General features: G+C 35.3%; 1 protein-coding gene across 1 annotated transcript in view; it reads right to left on the bottom strand.

Annotated features, from left to right (window-relative positions):
• The window catches only part of SNTG2 (syntrophin gamma 2), a 139,997-nt gene that overhangs the window by 12,821 nt on the left and 107,458 nt on the right, over nt 1–19,718 (bottom strand). Inside the window, exons 14-15 of the mRNA XM_071742457.1 lie at nt 15,770–15,979; nt 2,671–2,763 (exon numbers count right to left, since the gene is read on the bottom strand). Of these exons, the coding sequence (XP_071598558.1) occupies nt 2,671–2,763; nt 15,770–15,979 (303 nt within the window). The remainder of the gene's footprint in view (nt 1–2,670; nt 2,764–15,769; nt 15,980–19,718) is intronic.

The following is a 19,718-nucleotide window of genomic DNA, read 5'->3' as shown; positions in this document are numbered from 1 at the left end:
GGAAACACGATTTGAATACTCCAAAGGCTATTTTGAAAGCAGGCACAGAAAAATGTTTGCTATGTTCCATTTTCCAATATACTCCATCAAAAATTTTTTTCATGTAGACCAGTGCTACCAGTGGTCTTCAGAACCATACTCATAGTTGGAAAGGGAAAGCTCTAAAAATAAAATTTTGTGTAGAGAAAGGCACAAAAAGCCTGATTCTTCCTCCTGATTTCCTGCAGACGTAGCTGTAAAACCCAACTGTGCTACAGCATTGTGATGGTGCTTAAATTTTACCTTCATGAATACATTTTGTGTGGGTCCAAAGGGCCTAATTAGACTACCTGAAAAGTTTCCAAGGCTTAAGTGAGTTTGAATTTAAATAGGATAGATAAATGTTTGCTATTTAACTGCCAGCTCATGGAGATAAAATGAGAACTTAGGAATAGTTTAGCAATAATATTCATGGCTGGAGTCATCATCTCTCTCAACAGTTGACAATGAATAGAAAAGAAAAGTAAATGGCTCTGGAACATGGAAGAAAATATAAGCTTTGGGATTCCTGTATCTTGGATGAGTACCTGGAGGAACAGGATAGGGAAAATGAATAAACAAAGCCAACTAATTTAAAAAAAAAACAACTTTATGATCAGATATGAAGCTGCTGCAGGCCACAAGAATATATGTGATGGCCCCAAAATGGTAAAAGTTGAATGAGTTAAGACTGTGATGACCCAGAAACAAAACAAATATGAAATTAAGTAATTCCTTCAAATATGTTTAGGAATCCCTCAAAACTGTTCTAAAGAAGATCTTTATAAAACACAATTCAAGTCCTAAGGAAAAGTTCTTGCAAGCCCTCCTCCTTTTTTTTTTTTATTTTTTTTTCTCATCATAAGTAATTAGAAAACCCTTTTTATAAAATTTTATAGATTGTAATAAAGAACCATTTTTAATGAGTTCATTAGCTGGTTGTCCAAAGTTTGAGTCATAGGGCAGACAGGGGACTGACCTTCATTTTAATAAGCCTGCATGAACACCTGCTGTAATTTAAGACATTCTTTGTACCAACAGGTGACTTTAATTTGAAATCATTATCTCAAAGAAAAAATATATTTTCAGAAAAAGTGCTGTGTCCCTAAAAAACTGTTAATTGCTTGACCACTTCAACAGACTGTTCAGTGTTGGTAGGACATATTTTGAAAAATATGACTGTTGGGCAACACCATCAACTCCTGCTGGCAAATATGGGAAGTAAGATGAACTGGTGGCAGAGGCCACCAATTATTGCCTTACTCAGCTTTGAGGATGCAAAGGGCATCATCATCTCTCATAGAGATGAACAATTAATGTCTTGATCTCTATAGAATTTTTACAGTTTAACAGCAGAGTCTACTTGGTGGTTTTCTGTGTTTCTGTAATAAAGGTTGACTTCCTCATCATCAATAGTGAAGGCAGGCATGATGGTTCAAAGTGCTATCCTTTTTACAGGTAATAACTTGGCTCTACTGAGTGGAGTAGGAAAACAATTTTAATTATGTCTCACCTGATCTTGTAAAAAGCAGTATCAATAGACAGCTTGGTAATTTTAAAGGTGGGAGTACACCTGATCGATTTTCACATTTGAAAGAAACATTTTAGATAGTCCAGACTAATAAGGTTATTCGCTACAGTTAATTTGTTGCTAACATGCAAAACAGTGCAAAAAGAACACTTTCAGAATGTACTATTATCTGAGGCAGAGAAAGGTATGTAAACATCATTTCCTGAAAATTTATGCCACCTCATAGGATTTCACACAAAAAAATTAGACTAAAATTTCAAATAGCAATAATTTTGGTCGTTATTTCTCCGCACAGAGATTTTTGGGCTCCAAACCCCAAAATAACAACACAAAAAAAAGGTTTTCACAATGCAGTATGTTTCCTATTAACTCAGACTAATTGAATTAAAAAACACTCTTCAGTTTAGAGTTAAAGACCACATTTCAGAGGACAGACTGTCTACTGTACAGTTTCATTAACCCAGAAATATTTTTTTAATGCATGTTTATTTCTACTGCCAAACAAATGTATAAATCCGTTTGGAGTAATTTAAATAAAAAATACCACTTTAAATTACATATAAAATAGTAGAATTAAAAATGGCTTGGAAGTTGGCATATATCATAAACCATCACCTGTAGGCACTTTATATATAGTAACTCTGTTTTGTAAGATAAATGAATTTAATCTTATAGATTATGCCTTGGACATGTATTTGCACTTGTCCTGTTTATTTTAGACATGGCCTAAATTTCTTATGAAGAAAGAATAATTAATCCTATTTTCTATCCACAGCTACTGGTGATCTTTTAAAATCTTCACAATTCTTCATTACTAAGAAACCAAGTTCTTCGCTAAATATAATCTCTCTTTGCTTTTATTACTTAAAAAGGATTTTTTAATATATATATCTTACTCCAAAATTTGTCTTTACATACTAAGGCACAAGTAGAATTGTTCCCTTTTAGTCTCAAACTGTCTACATTTCACTAGTACAGTACAAATATAAATTACAGTACATTTGAGGGAGAAATACTTGCCATCAAGATAAAAACTGTTAGTGATGTCAACATAAAAAATTACTATCAGTGATAATATCAAGAATAGTAAAACAAAATAGAATTTTTATTTTTCCTCTTACCTTTGTTTTACTGTCAAAACAGGTAAATCCCAGAGCAAAGTCAACTGTGAAACAGAGAGCATCCCCTTGCCAACTGCACATATAAGTTTTAGACTGGAAAAAGAAATGCATAATTTTGAGAGTACAACCATCATTGTAATTTGTCAGATAAAGATATTATATGCATTTTTTTGTGGCAAGACACTCAGATGGCAACACAAGTTCTGCTTTATAATATTACATTTCAAAATTGTCAAAAACTACCTCATATAGTTCAGTATCAGATCTGTCACAGAATCATAGAATGGTTTGGGTTGATAGAGACCTTTAAAATTCATCTGGCCCAAAGCCCCTGAAGTGAGCAGGACATCTGCAACTCGATCTGGTGTCTCAGAGCCCTGTCCAACCTGAGTTTGAATGTTTCTGAGATGGGGCTTCTGCAACCTCTCTTGGCAACTTGCTATTGTGCTTTCCCACCCTCGTTGTGAAAAATTTCTTCTTTATATCTCATCTAAATCTACCATCTTTCAGTTTAAAACCATGACCATTTGTCCTATTGCAACATGACTGGCTAGAGTGTTTGCCTGTCTCTTTCTTATAAGCCCACTTTAAGCACAGAAAAGCTGCAATAATGTATCCCTGGAGCCTTCTCCAGGCTGAACAACCCCTACTATCTCTGCCTTTCTTCACTGAGGTGCTCCATCCCTCTGATCATGTTTGCTTCCCTCCTCTCCACCCACTCTGACACTATGACTATGTCTTTCTCATCCTGATAACTCCAGACCAGGACACAGTACTCCAGGGTCTCATTAACGAGAGGACTTTGGTATTTGGAGTCAGATTCTAAATTCCATATTGCTGGAAACCATCCTTTTCAAAATGCAACACAAAGCAGAGCCATGCCTATTTCAGACCTTTTAGAAAACTGCCCAGATCTGACCTAATAATGACTTCTGACATAATTTCCAGAAAATGAGAAGATAACAGTTCCTAAATGATCAGTGACTGCAATCTAATTGAGAAAAAGCTGTATATTTGACCCCTCTTTTTGTTTTTACATTTGTTGACAGTCTTTTTTATTTTGCAATATTTTTTCATTTGTAAATGGGTGAGACATTAGGGCAGCACTGTGGTAATTAATATTAGTTTATCTAATTTAACAATAAGAATTTATTGTCTGTTTAGTCTGGAGAAGAGGAGGCTCAGGGGAGACCTCATCACTCCCTACAACTCCCTTAAAGGAGGTTGGAGCCAGAGGGGGGTCGGTCTCTTCTCCCAGGCAGCCATCCATAAGATAAGAGAGCATGGACTTAAGCTTTGTCAGGGGAGGTTTAGGCTGGATATTAGGAAGAATTTCTTTACAGAGAGGGTGACCAGATCTTGGAATGGGCTGCCCAGGGAGGTGGTGGATTCTCCATCCCTGGAGGTTTTTAAGAAGAGACTCATGTGGCACTCAGTGCCATGGTCTGGTAACCATGGTGGTAGTGGATGAAGGGTTGGACTTGATGGTCTCAGAGGTCCTATCCAACCCGTCTGATTCTGTGATTCTGTAATTAATAACTGTCACTCATTAGCACTGACACTTGCTAGACAGTGCTCCATATACATATACACTTTCAGGTTGGAAAGAAAAGATCTGTTTTATTAACAAAACAGAGAAGTTCTATTTAAACTTCCGAATAAGCAGTTAACATTCTTCTGTACTTGTGTTTTTAAGGCTAGAGTAATGGCAAAAAGCCCATCGTGCCTTCCGCATAAGAAGAGATCAGATCCTGTCTCCAGCCTTTCCTCACCTAACTGTAGAAATAATTTAATAAATTATACCCTTATGCTTTATGAAATGTGATTTTTTTCCTTCAAGGGAGCTCTCATTGATATCATTACTTTGCTCTCATTGATATCTCATGAGCCATAATGTTGCTTCCCACCTAGACATGTATTTACATTCAATTTTTGCATCTGGGTAGTTTCTTTAAATTCCAGAATATGGTTTTAATACAAGAATGGCCTATGGGAGATTGAAAGTATTAATAAAACTGTTTATGTTGAAAACTTTCCTTTAAGTGTTTTTTTTTAGGTTTTTTATATAATCTAAAGCTTCTGTATTTAGTTTTTATAAAGTTTTCCTCATCCTACTATTAATAAAATATTTAGAGTTATACTAAAATAAGCATTTCTGAGTTACAGAGATGAGATTTTATAAAAGATTTTGAAAGCCTTGAGAATGAAATTAATTCATTAGTATAGACTAGTGTTATCATCAACTCAACAATGACAGAGATGCATGTTATCTCTGAATAAATTATTTGGTGTTCAAAGATCGTATTATCTGGCATTTAAATGATCTCAGTGATTGCTATTCAATTAGAATGACATTTAGAGATCCATATATTTTATTCAGTAATTATAAGGTGGCATTAAGCTCCAGTCATAACTTATTCTCCATTATTTTCCAGTTAAAAGATTATACTAGCTGAGCTCTGATTCACCAAAGCAATTTTTAAAACATATTAAATTAGATTTCTCCAGTGGGTAAGCATCTGTTTGCTTAGCCACAAACATTGAACAGCAAAATGAACTGTACGCAAATAATTATCCTGAGTAATTTACAAATATTCAATATTTGCAAATAATGGAACTGGTCTGGAAATTACTTGAAGGCAAATACTAGAGACAAACAGAATATTTTGCATTTTCACTGTGATAAGCATTAAAAATACTTCTTTATACTTATTAAACACTAATAGCTTTTTCTTTACAGCAGAATTAATTTGGCTTTTGCCATATATATTTAAAAACCTGCCCATGGCATTTACTCAGTGACTTTGAAGAGGTTCTCACACAGCTCTGTGATAAGGACTCTATCTCCACTCATTAACATTAGTCCAGAGAACTATCCATTTTTGTTCTTGCCTTGAGAATAAGTTTCTTATAAACCTGCAACTACATGATCACCCTTGGTTATCTACAATTGTTTACATAAGAGGAAGAAAATAGTTTATTATTGAAATCTTTGTTTATGACTAGAAATAAGGTTTTCCAAGGCTGAGGTCTAATACTAGCTTGTGACAAAACTCTTGTGGATTATAAGTAGTAGTAGATGAGGACCCAAAAGGTTATCCTTTAGATACACATTAAAATATTTCACAAAATTTCAGAATTGTCATTGTTGGGAAAGACCTCTAAGATCACTGAGATCACAGTTCCAAACCATCAACTCCCCGCTGGCAAAAACAAAACAAAACAAAAAACCCAAGCCACCATACGCAATAAAAGCATTTTAATTGCCTATGGGGATGAGGACTTAATTTTCCCATTGTACAGCTATATCCTAATAGCCACATCAATTTATATAGCTCAAACACATGTGAAAGTTCAAAACATTGACAAGTGTGTTAGTTTGTATTGCACTACTCCAGAGAAGGCGTAAAGGTTTTCCCAGTTCTAACCTTGATGATTCTGAACATAATGGGACTGTAGACCAGGAGTTTAAGCCTGATGACACTCTTCATTCATTTAGAATTTAGCTGTTCAAAGGAAACCCTTATGCCTGAACTGCAACAGGTCAGCAAATCTTAATATAACCCTAGATCTGTTATTTAATGCTTTCTAAACAATGGTGAAATGATCTGTAGAATGATTATTTGCAATAAAAAACAATTAAAAAACTCTTCTCTGTGTATTTTTTCAGATGCCAGTATCTCAGTGCACATAATTTTAACACATGAAAAGATCATTATGTTTATAATACAACTGTCCAAACAGGGGAAGAACAGTCTTGCTAACACATTCATAGAAGGAATCTCTTAGATCTGTCCTATTCAGAAGTATGGCACTGGTCTATCTCTGACACTGGGATCTTCCCCAGACCTGACAGAGACTATACATACTACAAACCTACACTAGCTGCCATTACTGAAACTTGATGGGATGAATGTTATGACTGTAGTGTGGCTACTGATGGCTACAGACTGTTCAGAAGGACAGACGAGGAAGGAGAAGAGGAGGAGTTGCCCTCTGCATGAAGAAATGGATACAGTATGATGAGCTGTTGCTTATCATGAGCTGTTGCTTATCATTCACAACCAGGCTGAAAACTTATGGGCAAGAATTAGAGACCAAGATGACAAAGGGAAACTTATGGTTCACATATAGTACAAGCTGCTCAGTCAAGGGGAACCTCTTGATGAAGGTCTTTAGCATCAAGAAGCATTGTGCTTGCAGGCTCTCACCCTGCTGGAAGGCTTCAACCACCTTGACATCTTCTGGAAAAGTTGCAGAGAGAGCACTCCTGGAGTGCACAGAGGATAAATTCTTAAGTCAGATACTAGACAGTCCTACCAAAGAAGATGCAATACTGGACCTGCTAGTCACCCAAGCAAGTGAGCTAATTGCTAATGTCAAGACTGGAGGCAGTATGTGCAGGACTGATCATGCACCAGTGGAATGTACAGTCCTGAAGGATACATGCCTGGTGAAGAGTAAAGTCAGGATCCCAAATTTTAGGAAAGCCTAAAGATCCTTGCTGCACAAGCAGAAAGGTAAGGTTAAAAGCAGTGCACAATTTTATAATTCTTGCCACTCGAATTTCTGACTCTCCTCAGCAAATTGCTGATACAAAATTGAACTCTTGTCTTTGCCTGAACTGCAGGGGACTGAAATTACTTCAGGGGGAGTAAAAAGGCTGAGTAGGGCAGAGCTAGGAAATAGAGCCTTGGAAGCTAAATGATGGGAAAAGAGAGCCTGCATCAAGGAGCAGGAGGTACTGGTTAGAGTGTTTTTAATTACCTTCCTACTGCAACCTTCAGAATGAAATTAAGTCCCTATAGAAGGTACTAAATGCTAAAATTTGAATAATGCTTTGACTTTGCTTAGAACAAGGGGGTATTTGCATTTAAATTAACTTTTAAGCAAATTTTATCATCTAATTAATATATTTTTGGAATTATGTTTTCCAGAGACAAGTCATCCCTTATATATGTAAAATAACACAACTGATGAGAACACAGTTTTATTTGTTCAGTAACAACAATACGTACTCCCTATATTATGAAACAGCCATCATAATCGAATTCTGGTCTTTTCGCCTTATTATAGTTAAATGAATGCAGATTCAAGCCATGAACAATAGCACAAGCATTTAGCATGTTTAATTTAGTGATGAACCCTAAATCTATTCAAGTTAGCAGCAAAGGTCATTGAGTTATTCAAGACTTGTCTGTTGATATTTACTGTAAAGAAAAAAAAACAAACCAAATTATAGCTCAGTCATATGCAGATCAAAACTAAGTGACTAGAAATCTCAGAGAAACTAGAAATACCATAAACTGTGCACTTTTCCCTACTAAACCAGTTGAATTTTCAACAAAGTCCATGATCTCATAAAAATTTAAAAAGGGACTTGTAAACAAATAAGGGGTAATGTAGAATTCTAATGCGCTAAATGTATATGAAGTGATTTGTTTGTGATTTTCTATTAAGCTGGAGTTTAATACAACATAGGAATTTAAGAGATTTCCCTAGAAATCAATTACCAGTCAACATTTCAATCATATTAACAGAAGACTCTAGGATTTCCAGTTTGAACTGATAAGATTTTAATATAATCCAAATATCAATGATACTTGCTATTTCTTACTTCTGAAACTCAACCTCACTTCATATTTACATTTAATATTTTTTTCACTCTTTCTGTCAGTATGGGCATCTTTGAAACAGAGAGGACCTAATGATACGCTCTTCTATTATGCTTTTGAAATAAAATAATGCACAACAGAATTTAAAATACAGTGAGGACAAGAAAAAAAAAAACTATACCAACAGCAGACAGTTTGGAACGCAGATTCTTGCATTAAGATTTTCCACAGAAGCTTTATACTAGCACACAGGAGTGACAAGAGTAAGGTTTCTTAATGCATCCATGCATCTATTTCCCAAAATACAGAGTTTGGAGTTTGGTAGAATCCTTAATATTGGACCAATGACGTCAAGATTAAGCTTTTTTTTAGTTCTGCTTGTAGCATAAAAAAACTCCAAGTAGGATGTGGAGATGATGATAAGAGCAACCAGAGTTGTTATGGTTATACTGAGAAATCTGTCTCAGCCCACGTACAGAGAGTGTACTAGGAAGCATACAAAATTAAACCCCTTAATTCTGAGGACAGACTGCAAAATCTTCTTCTACTGTTTTTTTGCACAGAATTACTTGTACTAAACAGAAATGCTTCTTAAACTCTCGGAAATTGCAAAATAATTTAGGCTCCCTCATATTTAAAAATCTTATTTCTATTTTAGGATAAAATATCATGTTTTTTTTAAAGTTTCAGAAAACATTTTTTAAGAACATCGAAAACATTCTCCCTCTGGATCCATACAACCTATGAGAAAACAAATTGACAAAGAAATCTGGCATGAGAGTTTTCAGAAATTTCATTCAGAGCAGACTTGCAAAGCTCAGGTGTATTTCTGTTTCAGATAACTGCACAAAAAGATCAGTAAAATAATTTCTGTAAGTGTGAATAAATAAATACCATCTTCATTTGAAAAATGTGCCAGATCCAGTCACTGCCTGAAAGGAATACATCATGTTACAATTAAAATTTTACAGAACTGTGACAATTATGGATAGACACAATTAAAACCATTTTATTGAAACAAACCAGATCTGATTAAAAATTACATTCCTTCATGATCAGCATTTGCTGCAACAGGAGGAATTATATGTAGTGCACTAAAGAAGATTTTTTAATATACTTGAAGGTAAGGTGTGTTAATTATTAGCATAAAGAAGTACATCCTCTTGCAAAAGACGGTGCTTTTATCTGATATGTCAAGACATTATACCTATTTTTTAACCTTTGATGCCCATTTGTGGTTCAGCATAAATGTATGCAAGAGAGACACTGGCAATAAAGGTAAAATTTTTCAAAGGACACAAATAATGGCTTGTTACACCTTCCCTGAACTTTAAAGGAAAGCTCCTAATGATTTCAGTAGAAGCAGGGCTAGCTCAGTGCTTTGTGCTTTAGAAAATAAGACCAGTTAGCTTAATATGTTTGTGTTTTAAATTCTGTCTTTCTCAGGATACTGCTATTCATGAAACATTTGCATTCTGGTCAGATCTTAGCCAGCCTCATATGCAAAATTACTGCCACACAATAGTTGTTTAACTGAAATAAATATTTATCTGATCAAATCTATTTGTAGATTGTAACACTGGTGACATTATACCAGCCAAGCAAACATGGTTTTCTCAGTAGAGAACTCATAGGTCTCCCCAGAGCTTTCTCTTCTCCAGGCTGAACAACCCCAACTCTCTCAGCCTGCCTTGACAGAAGAGCTGTTTCAACCCTCTTGCCCATCTTCATGGCCCTCCTCTGGACTCACTCCAACAGCTCCACATCCACCCTGTGTTAGGAGCTCCAAGACTGGACAGAGTACTCCAGGTAGGATCTCACATAACTGGCATTAAGCATTAATCCTCTGTCACAGAAAGACTAGGGCTACCTGCTCATGCAGTCTGAAGGAAATGTTTCTCTGCAGGGAATTGTGTTCCTATAGGAATACTGAGAGGTCAACTAACTTATCCTAAAGCATTATAGGTTCAGCTATTACTTGGCAAGACAAGCAGACAATACAGTTGTGGAGGCCTACTCATGGCCGTGGCATTCTCTCTCTAATAAGGAACTACTGCTAATGTAAAAAAAAAAAAAAAAAAAAACAGAAAGAAGATGTACTACTTCCTCTGGTGAACAGGCAGATAGAGAAATGGAGATAGGAGATCAAAACCAAAGACCAGCAGCTTAGCAGTGGTCATTTTCTAGCAGTGAAAATTCCAAGTGCATTCTTTAACCTTGGCTTATGTCAGGAAGAGATTGTGCTTCCCCGTCTCTGTGCCTGAGCAACAGCTTGAGGTTTTGTAGCAACTTTTTTTTTCTCCGTCAAGAAAAGCAACAGTGACTTGAATGTTTAACAGTTTCCTACCTGTAGACTGTCCCAAGCATATTTTCACATACCTGAGGAAGATTCTCAGCAGCAGTACCAGCAATCAGGCTGGCACCATTCATCTTAGCAAACTGGTTTACTTCAGCAAAGGCCTTGACTTGTTTTTGATATAGTTTGTTAGAATATAACAGAGGAGTTTTCTTTTCTAGTGCTCTATAGATTGTGGAAATTTGCAGCTGAAAAATTATTTTAATCAGAAATATCAATAAGAGACATTCCTGCGTGCAGGAATTCAGTAGTTCTGAATTCTAATATAATACTATTCTCTAATTTTGAAATTCCATGAGAGTAACTTCTTGACAGCTTTAATAATTTCATCCTTATGCAAGCCTATAAGATCCTCTGGAAAAATACAACACAAGCAGACTAAAACTTTGTGTTTCAACATAAATGTAGTAATATGCATATATAGGTATTTGGATTTATTCTTTCCATATGAATCATTTGTACTTTTAAGAATATGCTACAATTTTTAGAAATACCAGTGTAGATTCATGAAAATCAAAATTTTATATTAATCATGTTTAAAATACAGAATATACAAACAAGTTTTTTTAAAAATCTTGTAAAACTGCACATTCTTTTCCTTCTTAAAATGTTATTGTAGGTGCACTGCTTGATTCTCACTTGTTATCTGAACTGGAACTATCGATAATTTCTGCAAATGTATTTACAATTGTGGTTCTCAGTACCTTTCTTTGGGTTGGAGAATGGCAGGTTTTTTGCATCAGTGTGCAAATGAGTTACAATCTAATAGTATTTCTAAAGATAACCAGTTAAATTGGAATTGCAATTAAGCTTCCTCTACATAATGAATATAACCTGAAACTTAATTGCATAATTAAACAGATTGCTTCTGGTAACAAACTGATAAGTATCTTTTAATGACCCTATAAATCTAACCCTTCTAACTGCTATTTAGTATCTCACCTGAACTTAAAGAGGATATTCACTTTACTTATTTGTTTGTTTCAGAACTTAGTTCTGAAATTAGCATGTGGTGTCCTTTCTACTCTTAAAGGGGTTCCTGTATACAATTCTGTTTCATATGTGCTTTATCAGCATCATGGAATATAAAGCTAAGATAGCATTGCCAACTGTACTTAACATTTTTGCATTTAAGTGTATTATTTGGAGATCACAAGGATTATACTGTGATCAACCAATCCTGTTTTTCTCAGCCTCTCATTCTACCACAAAGAATTAACAGATTTATAAGCTATTACTTCTTATTCAGGCTGACTATTTTCTGCTAGGTTTTATTTAGGAGGAGTTGACTTCCTTTGCTCAGCCTCAGGGGTGAAAGATGCCTGCACACAATGAGTGTGTTTGTTTTGACCACAAGAGGTACTCAGACATCAGAAGTTTTCTGAGCATTTCAGAAATCAGGTAGTCAGAAGAGTTAGGATAACTGTGAGAGAAAGATGAGTGGAAATATAACCTAATATTTGTCCAACTCTCAGTGGGGACAAAGTCTCTAAGATCTATTCTGATTACATCTAACTACAGTTGTTATAAAATCAATTCAAAATGCCACTGGAAGGAAAATGATGAGAAAAAACCCTTTGATATCGTTCCAGGATGGAGATCCAGGAACTAAACTTCTTTTAGGCTGCCTGGACCCAAACATCACAAACTCTTTTCAGGTTTCTCTAAACCAGAAATCTCTTTTTTTTCTGTCTCTGAGAGCTCTTCCATCTTGTGAAGCAGATTCCTTTTCTCTGTCTTCCCATCCCTGTGGTGCTTATGGACATGATTTGATGGTAGAATCTGGCAGTCCTGGGTTAATGGGTAGACTTGATAATTTAAATGTCTTTTCCAACCAAAACAGTTCTATGATTCTATGATGCTATAAGACAAGATGCCAAACCAGTCCACCTTTTCTACAGCTGTTGTATTACTGTCACTCCTCCCTGTGTCCATTACCAAATACTGCTGCAATACCATTCTCTATCCTGTTAAACAAGAATACTCCCAAAGATCCAAATCATCCTATCTAGATGTTTCTCCATTAATTTAACAACCATACTGAAGATTAAGATGAGTCAAGATAATATCCTTTGGAAAGAATAGTTCAAGGGCAAGGAAGAATACTGAAAAAGTAATTAAAAAAAGACAATGTTGAAAAAGCATGGAATACTGCAACACCACTCCAAAGAGTAAAAGCTAGTAAAATGATCTGGGAAAAAAAATATCTGGGTTTTTTTTTTTTTTTTGAAGATTTTCTACACTGTAAAACACTTAAAAAATAAAAAGAAAAAATTAATCTGAGCATCATTAATTGGTGCTGCACTGTTTAACTGCTCACTGTTCCAGCTGACACAGCTTGCTGGGATTTGTGGGAGATGCCTGAAGATGAATTTATTATTGAGAGGAGTTCACTGTCTATCCTTCTTCCTTGCAACAATGACTTTTATTGCCAACCTCACAGAAATATTTTTAACAGCACTTTTTCTGCCTTTCAACTGCCCACCTGAACCACTTCTACTTTTTATTGCCTCCATCTGTCCATATTATGCCATCAAAGACTACAATGTTGTTTTTTTTTTCTAGGAAGAAAACAGATATTTCTAGCACATGGATTTAAGATATTTGCTTGTTATGATGATAATGAATAGATCCATTTCATCAGGTTCAGTGAATGTTATGTTTTCTTGGTAGACTCCTTTTATAAGCAGTTTCAGATTGAAATACAGCTTTAAGAAAGTGGAAAGGGGAATGACATTGAGAAGGGAGATTTCTTTCTGCTTTTAATGCATTTTTTTCCTGTAATTTAATAGTGCTACCATTTTGAGAAGAAAGGTATAAAATTATCACACAACATGGCAGATAAAATTCAAAAGCAGCACCTTTGTACATACCATTACACCTTAACATTTCTTTTCATGAACTGTGAAAGGGCAGATTATTCTCAGAAATACAATTTTTCTTATAGAAGCACTTAACATTATTGTGTGTACACATTCTTTTTTCTAACAACTCTGTCAAAGACAAGATCAACAGTAAACAGAACAAAGCCACATTTAAATAAGAATGGCAAAAATGACATAGTGCAATCTAACACCTGCTATGATCCTGCCCAATCAGTTATGAATAAAAATGCATTTATAACTGCAATTATGGTCCTTCTCCAAAAGAAAGCATTTTTATGGACAATGTAACCTACAAGTGACAACCTTCAGTTTTGGGGATACTGAAATGCCAATTATTTTTCTATAGTTTGAAATAATCTGTGTAAGTTTAACATGCACCTCATTCCTGCTGCTCTTGATACCTTTCTGAAAAGAAGGGTATTCAAAGCAGCATTTATATTTTGCAGGAAGAAAACAGGGGAGTCTAAAGATTTTTCACTACTGAAGAGTGACTGCTGGAGGACTTTGCAACCTACTGACACAGTAGTTTACAACAAACTTGAATGTATGCAACTCTGACAGAAAAGATATGGAAACACACATATGGGGACTTAAGCAATATAATCAGGAATTAATTGAATGCCTATCCTAGAGTTTTCAGATAGGATAAGCCACAGCTGAAAGAAATATTAATGTATTTTGTGTGATACTGGTCTAGAAAATTGTTGGATTCAAATGACAAAATATCATTCCACAAGCATTCCTTCAGACTGTTAGCATGTAAAAGAACAACAATTTTTGAGATTTAACAATAAATACTTCAGAACCAGGTAAAGAACCACCAAATCTCCACCCTTCTAATACCTAATTTTAATTGAATATTATTTGCTTCTTATGTGGATAATAAATAGAAAATTGAATGGATGTTCAAATGCTCCTATAATTATTTCTTGAAGAGTTCACGTGAGAAATACTTGTGTGTTCAGTCTGTACTATTAGTCCCTCCCTGATGCCCAGCCACTTTTCAGGAAGAATCAACTTTTTAATGAAAGTTACAGGAGCAGCAGCATCACCATTACAAAATATTTTTTTGTTACCCTGTCAGGTCCAAAGAGATAATTAGATGGGTTCTGAGCAATCACTTGCAAACCTCGTTAGAATCCCCAAGACCTGGAAATTCAGAAGAGCTGATCCAATACCTGTGCTAGGATTCCTGCTCCTGGCAAGCTGTGCTAATGCAATGCTCTGATTCAGTGCTCTTGCTACTGCAAACATCTTTAGGTGGTCCCTGCGAACCCAAACATACCAGATCAAACTTGCATTTGTGCTAAATTGTGTAAATATGATTTTCATTGGAAAAGGCCTATACTTTTATTCTATATATTGCCAAACTACTGATCTAGTTCACTTGGGAGTATGGATGTAAATGCTCAGCAAGTAACTTCTTTATATAACAGTAAAGAGGTGTTTAAGTTGCAATTTAAATAAAAATAAATTTATCTTCGCTATTTTCATAACACAAAATATTTCCTTTAGAATAAAGTATCTTCTTTGATATAAACACAATCACTCTCTGGATTCCATTCACTGATTCTAGTGGGAGCTTAGCTACCACAAGGCTAATGGACACGGACAAATTGGCATCAGTAGCAGGAATATCGATCTCAAATTTAAAACAACCTAAAAGGAAATGCACCCTCAGATCTGAGAAAATAATTGACTTGAGACAATCTGCTGCTTAATCTTGAGAATTTAACTGTCACAGAGTTTACTCCCACTTTTACACTGAGTCTTCAAACAGTTCCAGTGTTAATAAGGACAATGCCAATTTAACATTAACAACATGTTAACTTTTTTTTTTTTTTTTTCCAAACAGAACCATTATATGACATGTTTACCTTCAGTGAGTGGAACAAAAACTTCCAGGTAGAAAATATTGAAGGTATACTACACCTACACAGAAATTGTTTTCAAGTGGAAAATGGTTATTAATTTTCAGTTTGTTACAATCAAGGTTATATTACACATTACTATTTCCAATTTTCAAACCGTCATAATACATTCATAGACTGTTATTAAATAGTCACTGACATAGAAATATTGATGTTATGATGTAGCTTTCAGTGTATCAAAAATGTACTCAGGTCCTTAGTCAGGGCGCACATAAATCCAATGGAATCATTAAACATACAAATGATCTAAATACTTGCTTGGGTTTTTTTACATATTATATAGCTTTGGGTTTTATATTATTCATTACTTACCCCTGTTCTTTGAACTTCCAAGAAAATTGCTCTCTGAAATGCCTTCTCCCACACTGCCAACTCACTGGCCAGCTCTACATTGAAATAGTGACTCTTGCCATGTCCAACCATAACACTGAAACAATACGGCCTCTGGTCTTCAAGATCAAAGTCCTGATGAATACCTAAATACAAGTTTGCTTGTAGCCAGCAATCATCAGCAAGCCAGAGCTGAAAGACACGTTTCAGTATGTGATTCTTCATATAGCAAAAACAGTTTAAGCAACGTTGTCTTCTTTAAATGATGGTTACTTGGGTAGTATGTTAATAATTACCTTGAAGAAATGTTCTGAGAATTAAGTAATAATTTCAAAGACAACTTCTCACTTTGCTTCTTAATTCACTTTACCCAAGCTACTTCTGCAGTTCCAAAATTCTGTCAAAGTTACCTAAGCAATACATACATAATTTAAAAGGAGTTTGTAGCAATATATTGTTTACAGAGAAAAGGAAGGAAATCCCTGATTTTTTAATTATTTTTTTTAATACAATTCAAGATCTGTGTGCTGGCTTTACAGGAGAATATAACTACTCCATTATAATTAGGTTCCAGTATGCTAAACACCAAGGAATGCAGTAATTTTATCAAGCACCCAAGGACTGATCCTGGAAATAACAATGTTAGCTTTCAAATGTCCCTTAGTAGCTTCCAGTGCTGCCTTGAAGCTATAAGGGGAGTGAAATGGGATCCTGCCTTCACCTTTAAAATGGAGAAATTTGCACTAGTCTTTTATAATTATTGTAACAGAATGCTTTGTAAATGAAAATGGAAAAAAACCAAACAAACCAAACTCAAAAAACAACAAACAAACAAACAAAAAAAAACACCTTACTGCTTTGTTATGGTTTGAGTGGGCTCAGGTTAATTTTATGGTATCCGAGGACCTACAGAGAGAATTTTTACAATCCTGAGGGATCCAGGGGACAGAACAGAGAGGGAACAGTATTCCCTTCCATTTCCTGCCATACCCTATAAAAGCCAGGAAGACCAGAAATATTCCCCTTTCCTGCTCCCTTTTTCCTTGCTGCTTAGCTGTGCTTGGAGGTCTTGGAGAAAGGCTTCAGCCCTTTGTCATCAGCTCACCAAATGCTCTACAGGATCCGAATCCACTGCGTGCTGGGAAGAGTCATGGATCATCTTCCCAAATCAGCTCTGCTGCAAGGGACCTTTGGATACATATCAGTGATCTCTGAGATTGGGTTTTGTATATATTTGTTTCTCATCCCATGTGTTACAATCCCACCCCTGTTCTCTTAAACCTGTTTTAGTTTTAACTTCCAACCTTTAAGTTTCTCTTCCTTACTTCCCATTTATCTTTCTCTGGGATGGTAGAGGGGAGTAACAGAGAGGAATTCTGTTCTCTGGGTTTTGGTTTGTCCCATCCATTAAACTGAGACATGCTGAGTATTTTCACTCACTGAATTTCAAAATTATGCATTTTTTAAAAATTTCTGTTTACCAGATAGGGCCCTTTTGTATCTCCATTTCTGTATGGTGGCATAGGGCAGAAAAGATCAAAAGAACAAAAAAGTAATTTGCAAAGAGAATATATTTTATTTCTTATTTCTTAGTCACCCACAAACAAAATTTTCTTTCTCTAGCATTCCAGGTTATGTTAAGGAGACTTGAATCTGGTGAAGCAGATCTGCAGTAAAAGCAGTCATGGTTGACTGAACTTAAGGGGCATTGAAAAGACCAGAATGCAGCTTTGCAGTGGTACCCAAATCCTAGAATCTTGTAGTCAGGATAGGCCTCAGTAATATTTAGATTTTTTTTTTTAGAACCTCCTATGGTCTGTTATAGCCTTCTGAGGCTACAGTTGAACACGAAAAAAAAACAACTGGAACTTGAGCATCCAAATGTAATTTAAAATATTCTGATACATGTAAAATGAATGCTTAAATGTTCAGGGTCTTATATCCCTCCTGTTTTAGATGCACACACAAGAGCCTTCACAAGGTAGAAGATCCACTTTGAAAAACAAAGCAACCAAATGCTTGAATAACACTCCCCACGTCCCCCTCTGTGTACTGCTTTCATACAAATAGAATCAAAATACTCAGATAGGAAATGAAAATTTTGCTTGTGCTGTTGAACGAGTGAATAATGTAACCTGGCAAATGTAACCTTATGCAATTTACTCAAGTCTAGTTTGCTAAGCTACAGATGTTTTGTGGGCCACCTCAGAAGTGGCACATAGTGCCACCAGGGTACACAGCACTTTGTTCTCTTCTCAGGCAGCTGCAGGGCCATTTTTGACAACAGTCTTGAGGAAGTTCAAAGTTATTTTATGACACTCCTTTGAACTTCTGAAAAGATGAACAAAATACCTGTGTATAATCTGGTATGCAGCAGCTATGGAGACTGCTATGGAGCAGCTATGGAGCTGCTTCAAGACTCAATACCACTCATCCTGGCTCACAGACTATGTTAATATTTTTTTACTTAGTGAAAATGTGATATGTGAAACTACTAGGCAATAAAAGAAAATTAAATGTTTTTAACACAGGTGGCTTTTAAAAAGGTATCTCCTCTTCTTACTCATGAAAAACACTGGTTTTCAGTAACAGCTCCAATAAATATGGAGCATGAGGCAAGGTATAGGAGGAAACAGAAGCTAAAAACCACATTTTCAATCATCTAGTTGCTACCACAAGATGTCCATGAATATGCAAATATGTATATATATAGATGAATTTTAATTTATATATTTGCACATACATGTTTGTGTATATACGTGTGTGGTTACACGTATGCCTGTGTACACACACACAAATCTAAAACATGGCAAATATTTTGTTTCAAAATGTTATTTCCTTATTAGATTCTTATTTTCCATGTTTAACTCTTGTGTCATAACAAAGATGAGAAGCTTAAAATGTGAGTAAAAAGAGCACCTTGCCTTAAAATACACCTTTTGTGAGAAGCTATACTAGGACTCAGCACCATAGAGCTGCACTAGTTCAAACTAATTCTAACTAAAAATCCTTAAGAAAAGCATCCCCAAATTGCAGTTTTTTGAACATGAACTCCTTCTTTTAATCTTCAATATTGAAACTTTGATCTAAAGATTTTTTTTCCTGTTTGTTTTGTTGGTTTTTTTATTTGCTCAGTTTCATCATTATCATTTACCAAAGCAACAACAGAAAAGAGGTTAAAGTGTTGAATTTGAGCTTTTGCACTTTATCTAATGTATTCCTGAAGACTGGTAATTAAGCATTCATTTATTAAAATGTCAAGAGTTGAATCTTGGGTAGTTTACTTCCCATTTCTTTTTTTTAATGAAAATAACTATGATAGAATTTGCTTTAAGGATAGATTTGCCTTTGAAATTATCAGAATAATCAGGGAAGGAGAGAGTTTCAAATCAGTGCTAACATTTGAAGGAGAAAAAAACAAAACCCAAACCACAGCAACACTTTTTCAAAAAGCATAATAAGTGTGTATTTCATAGCTGTCTGATTTATAAGGAAAAAGTTAAGTAAAAAAAAAAATAAAAAAAAAAAAAAAGATTACGGAGACAACAAATAATCTGGGACAGAACCTCTTCTCTTTGCTGCTGTCTCAGTAATGGGCAGGACCTGACATTTGTTATGTGTATCCACTCAGTTAGAGACATGATCACATCAAATACTGCTGTGCCCACAAAAACATGGCCAGGCTCCTTTAGCCACATTCTGTAGCTGAGCTCAAGTCCCTAACTCCAGGATTGCTGTTGTCCTGACATGGCACTGCAAAAGACTTTTTCTTCTTCCCACTTTTGCCAGGGAAGAGAACCTTCCTCCTCTGCCCAGAGGCAGCAGGGTTACCACAGAAAAAAGCAGGCAGTCATGGGCTGCAAAACTGACAGCTGAGTATCCTCATAATATTTTTAATATATATATATATATATATATATAATTTAATTTT

Source organism: Heliangelus exortis, chromosome 3 (genome assembly GCF_036169615.1).
Source record: "Heliangelus exortis chromosome 3, bHelExo1.hap1, whole genome shotgun sequence".
Classification (NCBI taxonomy): Eukaryota; Metazoa; Chordata; class Aves; order Apodiformes; family Trochilidae; genus Heliangelus; species Heliangelus exortis.
Note: the sequence above shows the minus strand (reverse complement) of the source record. Positions and strands in the feature narration are given on the sequence as shown.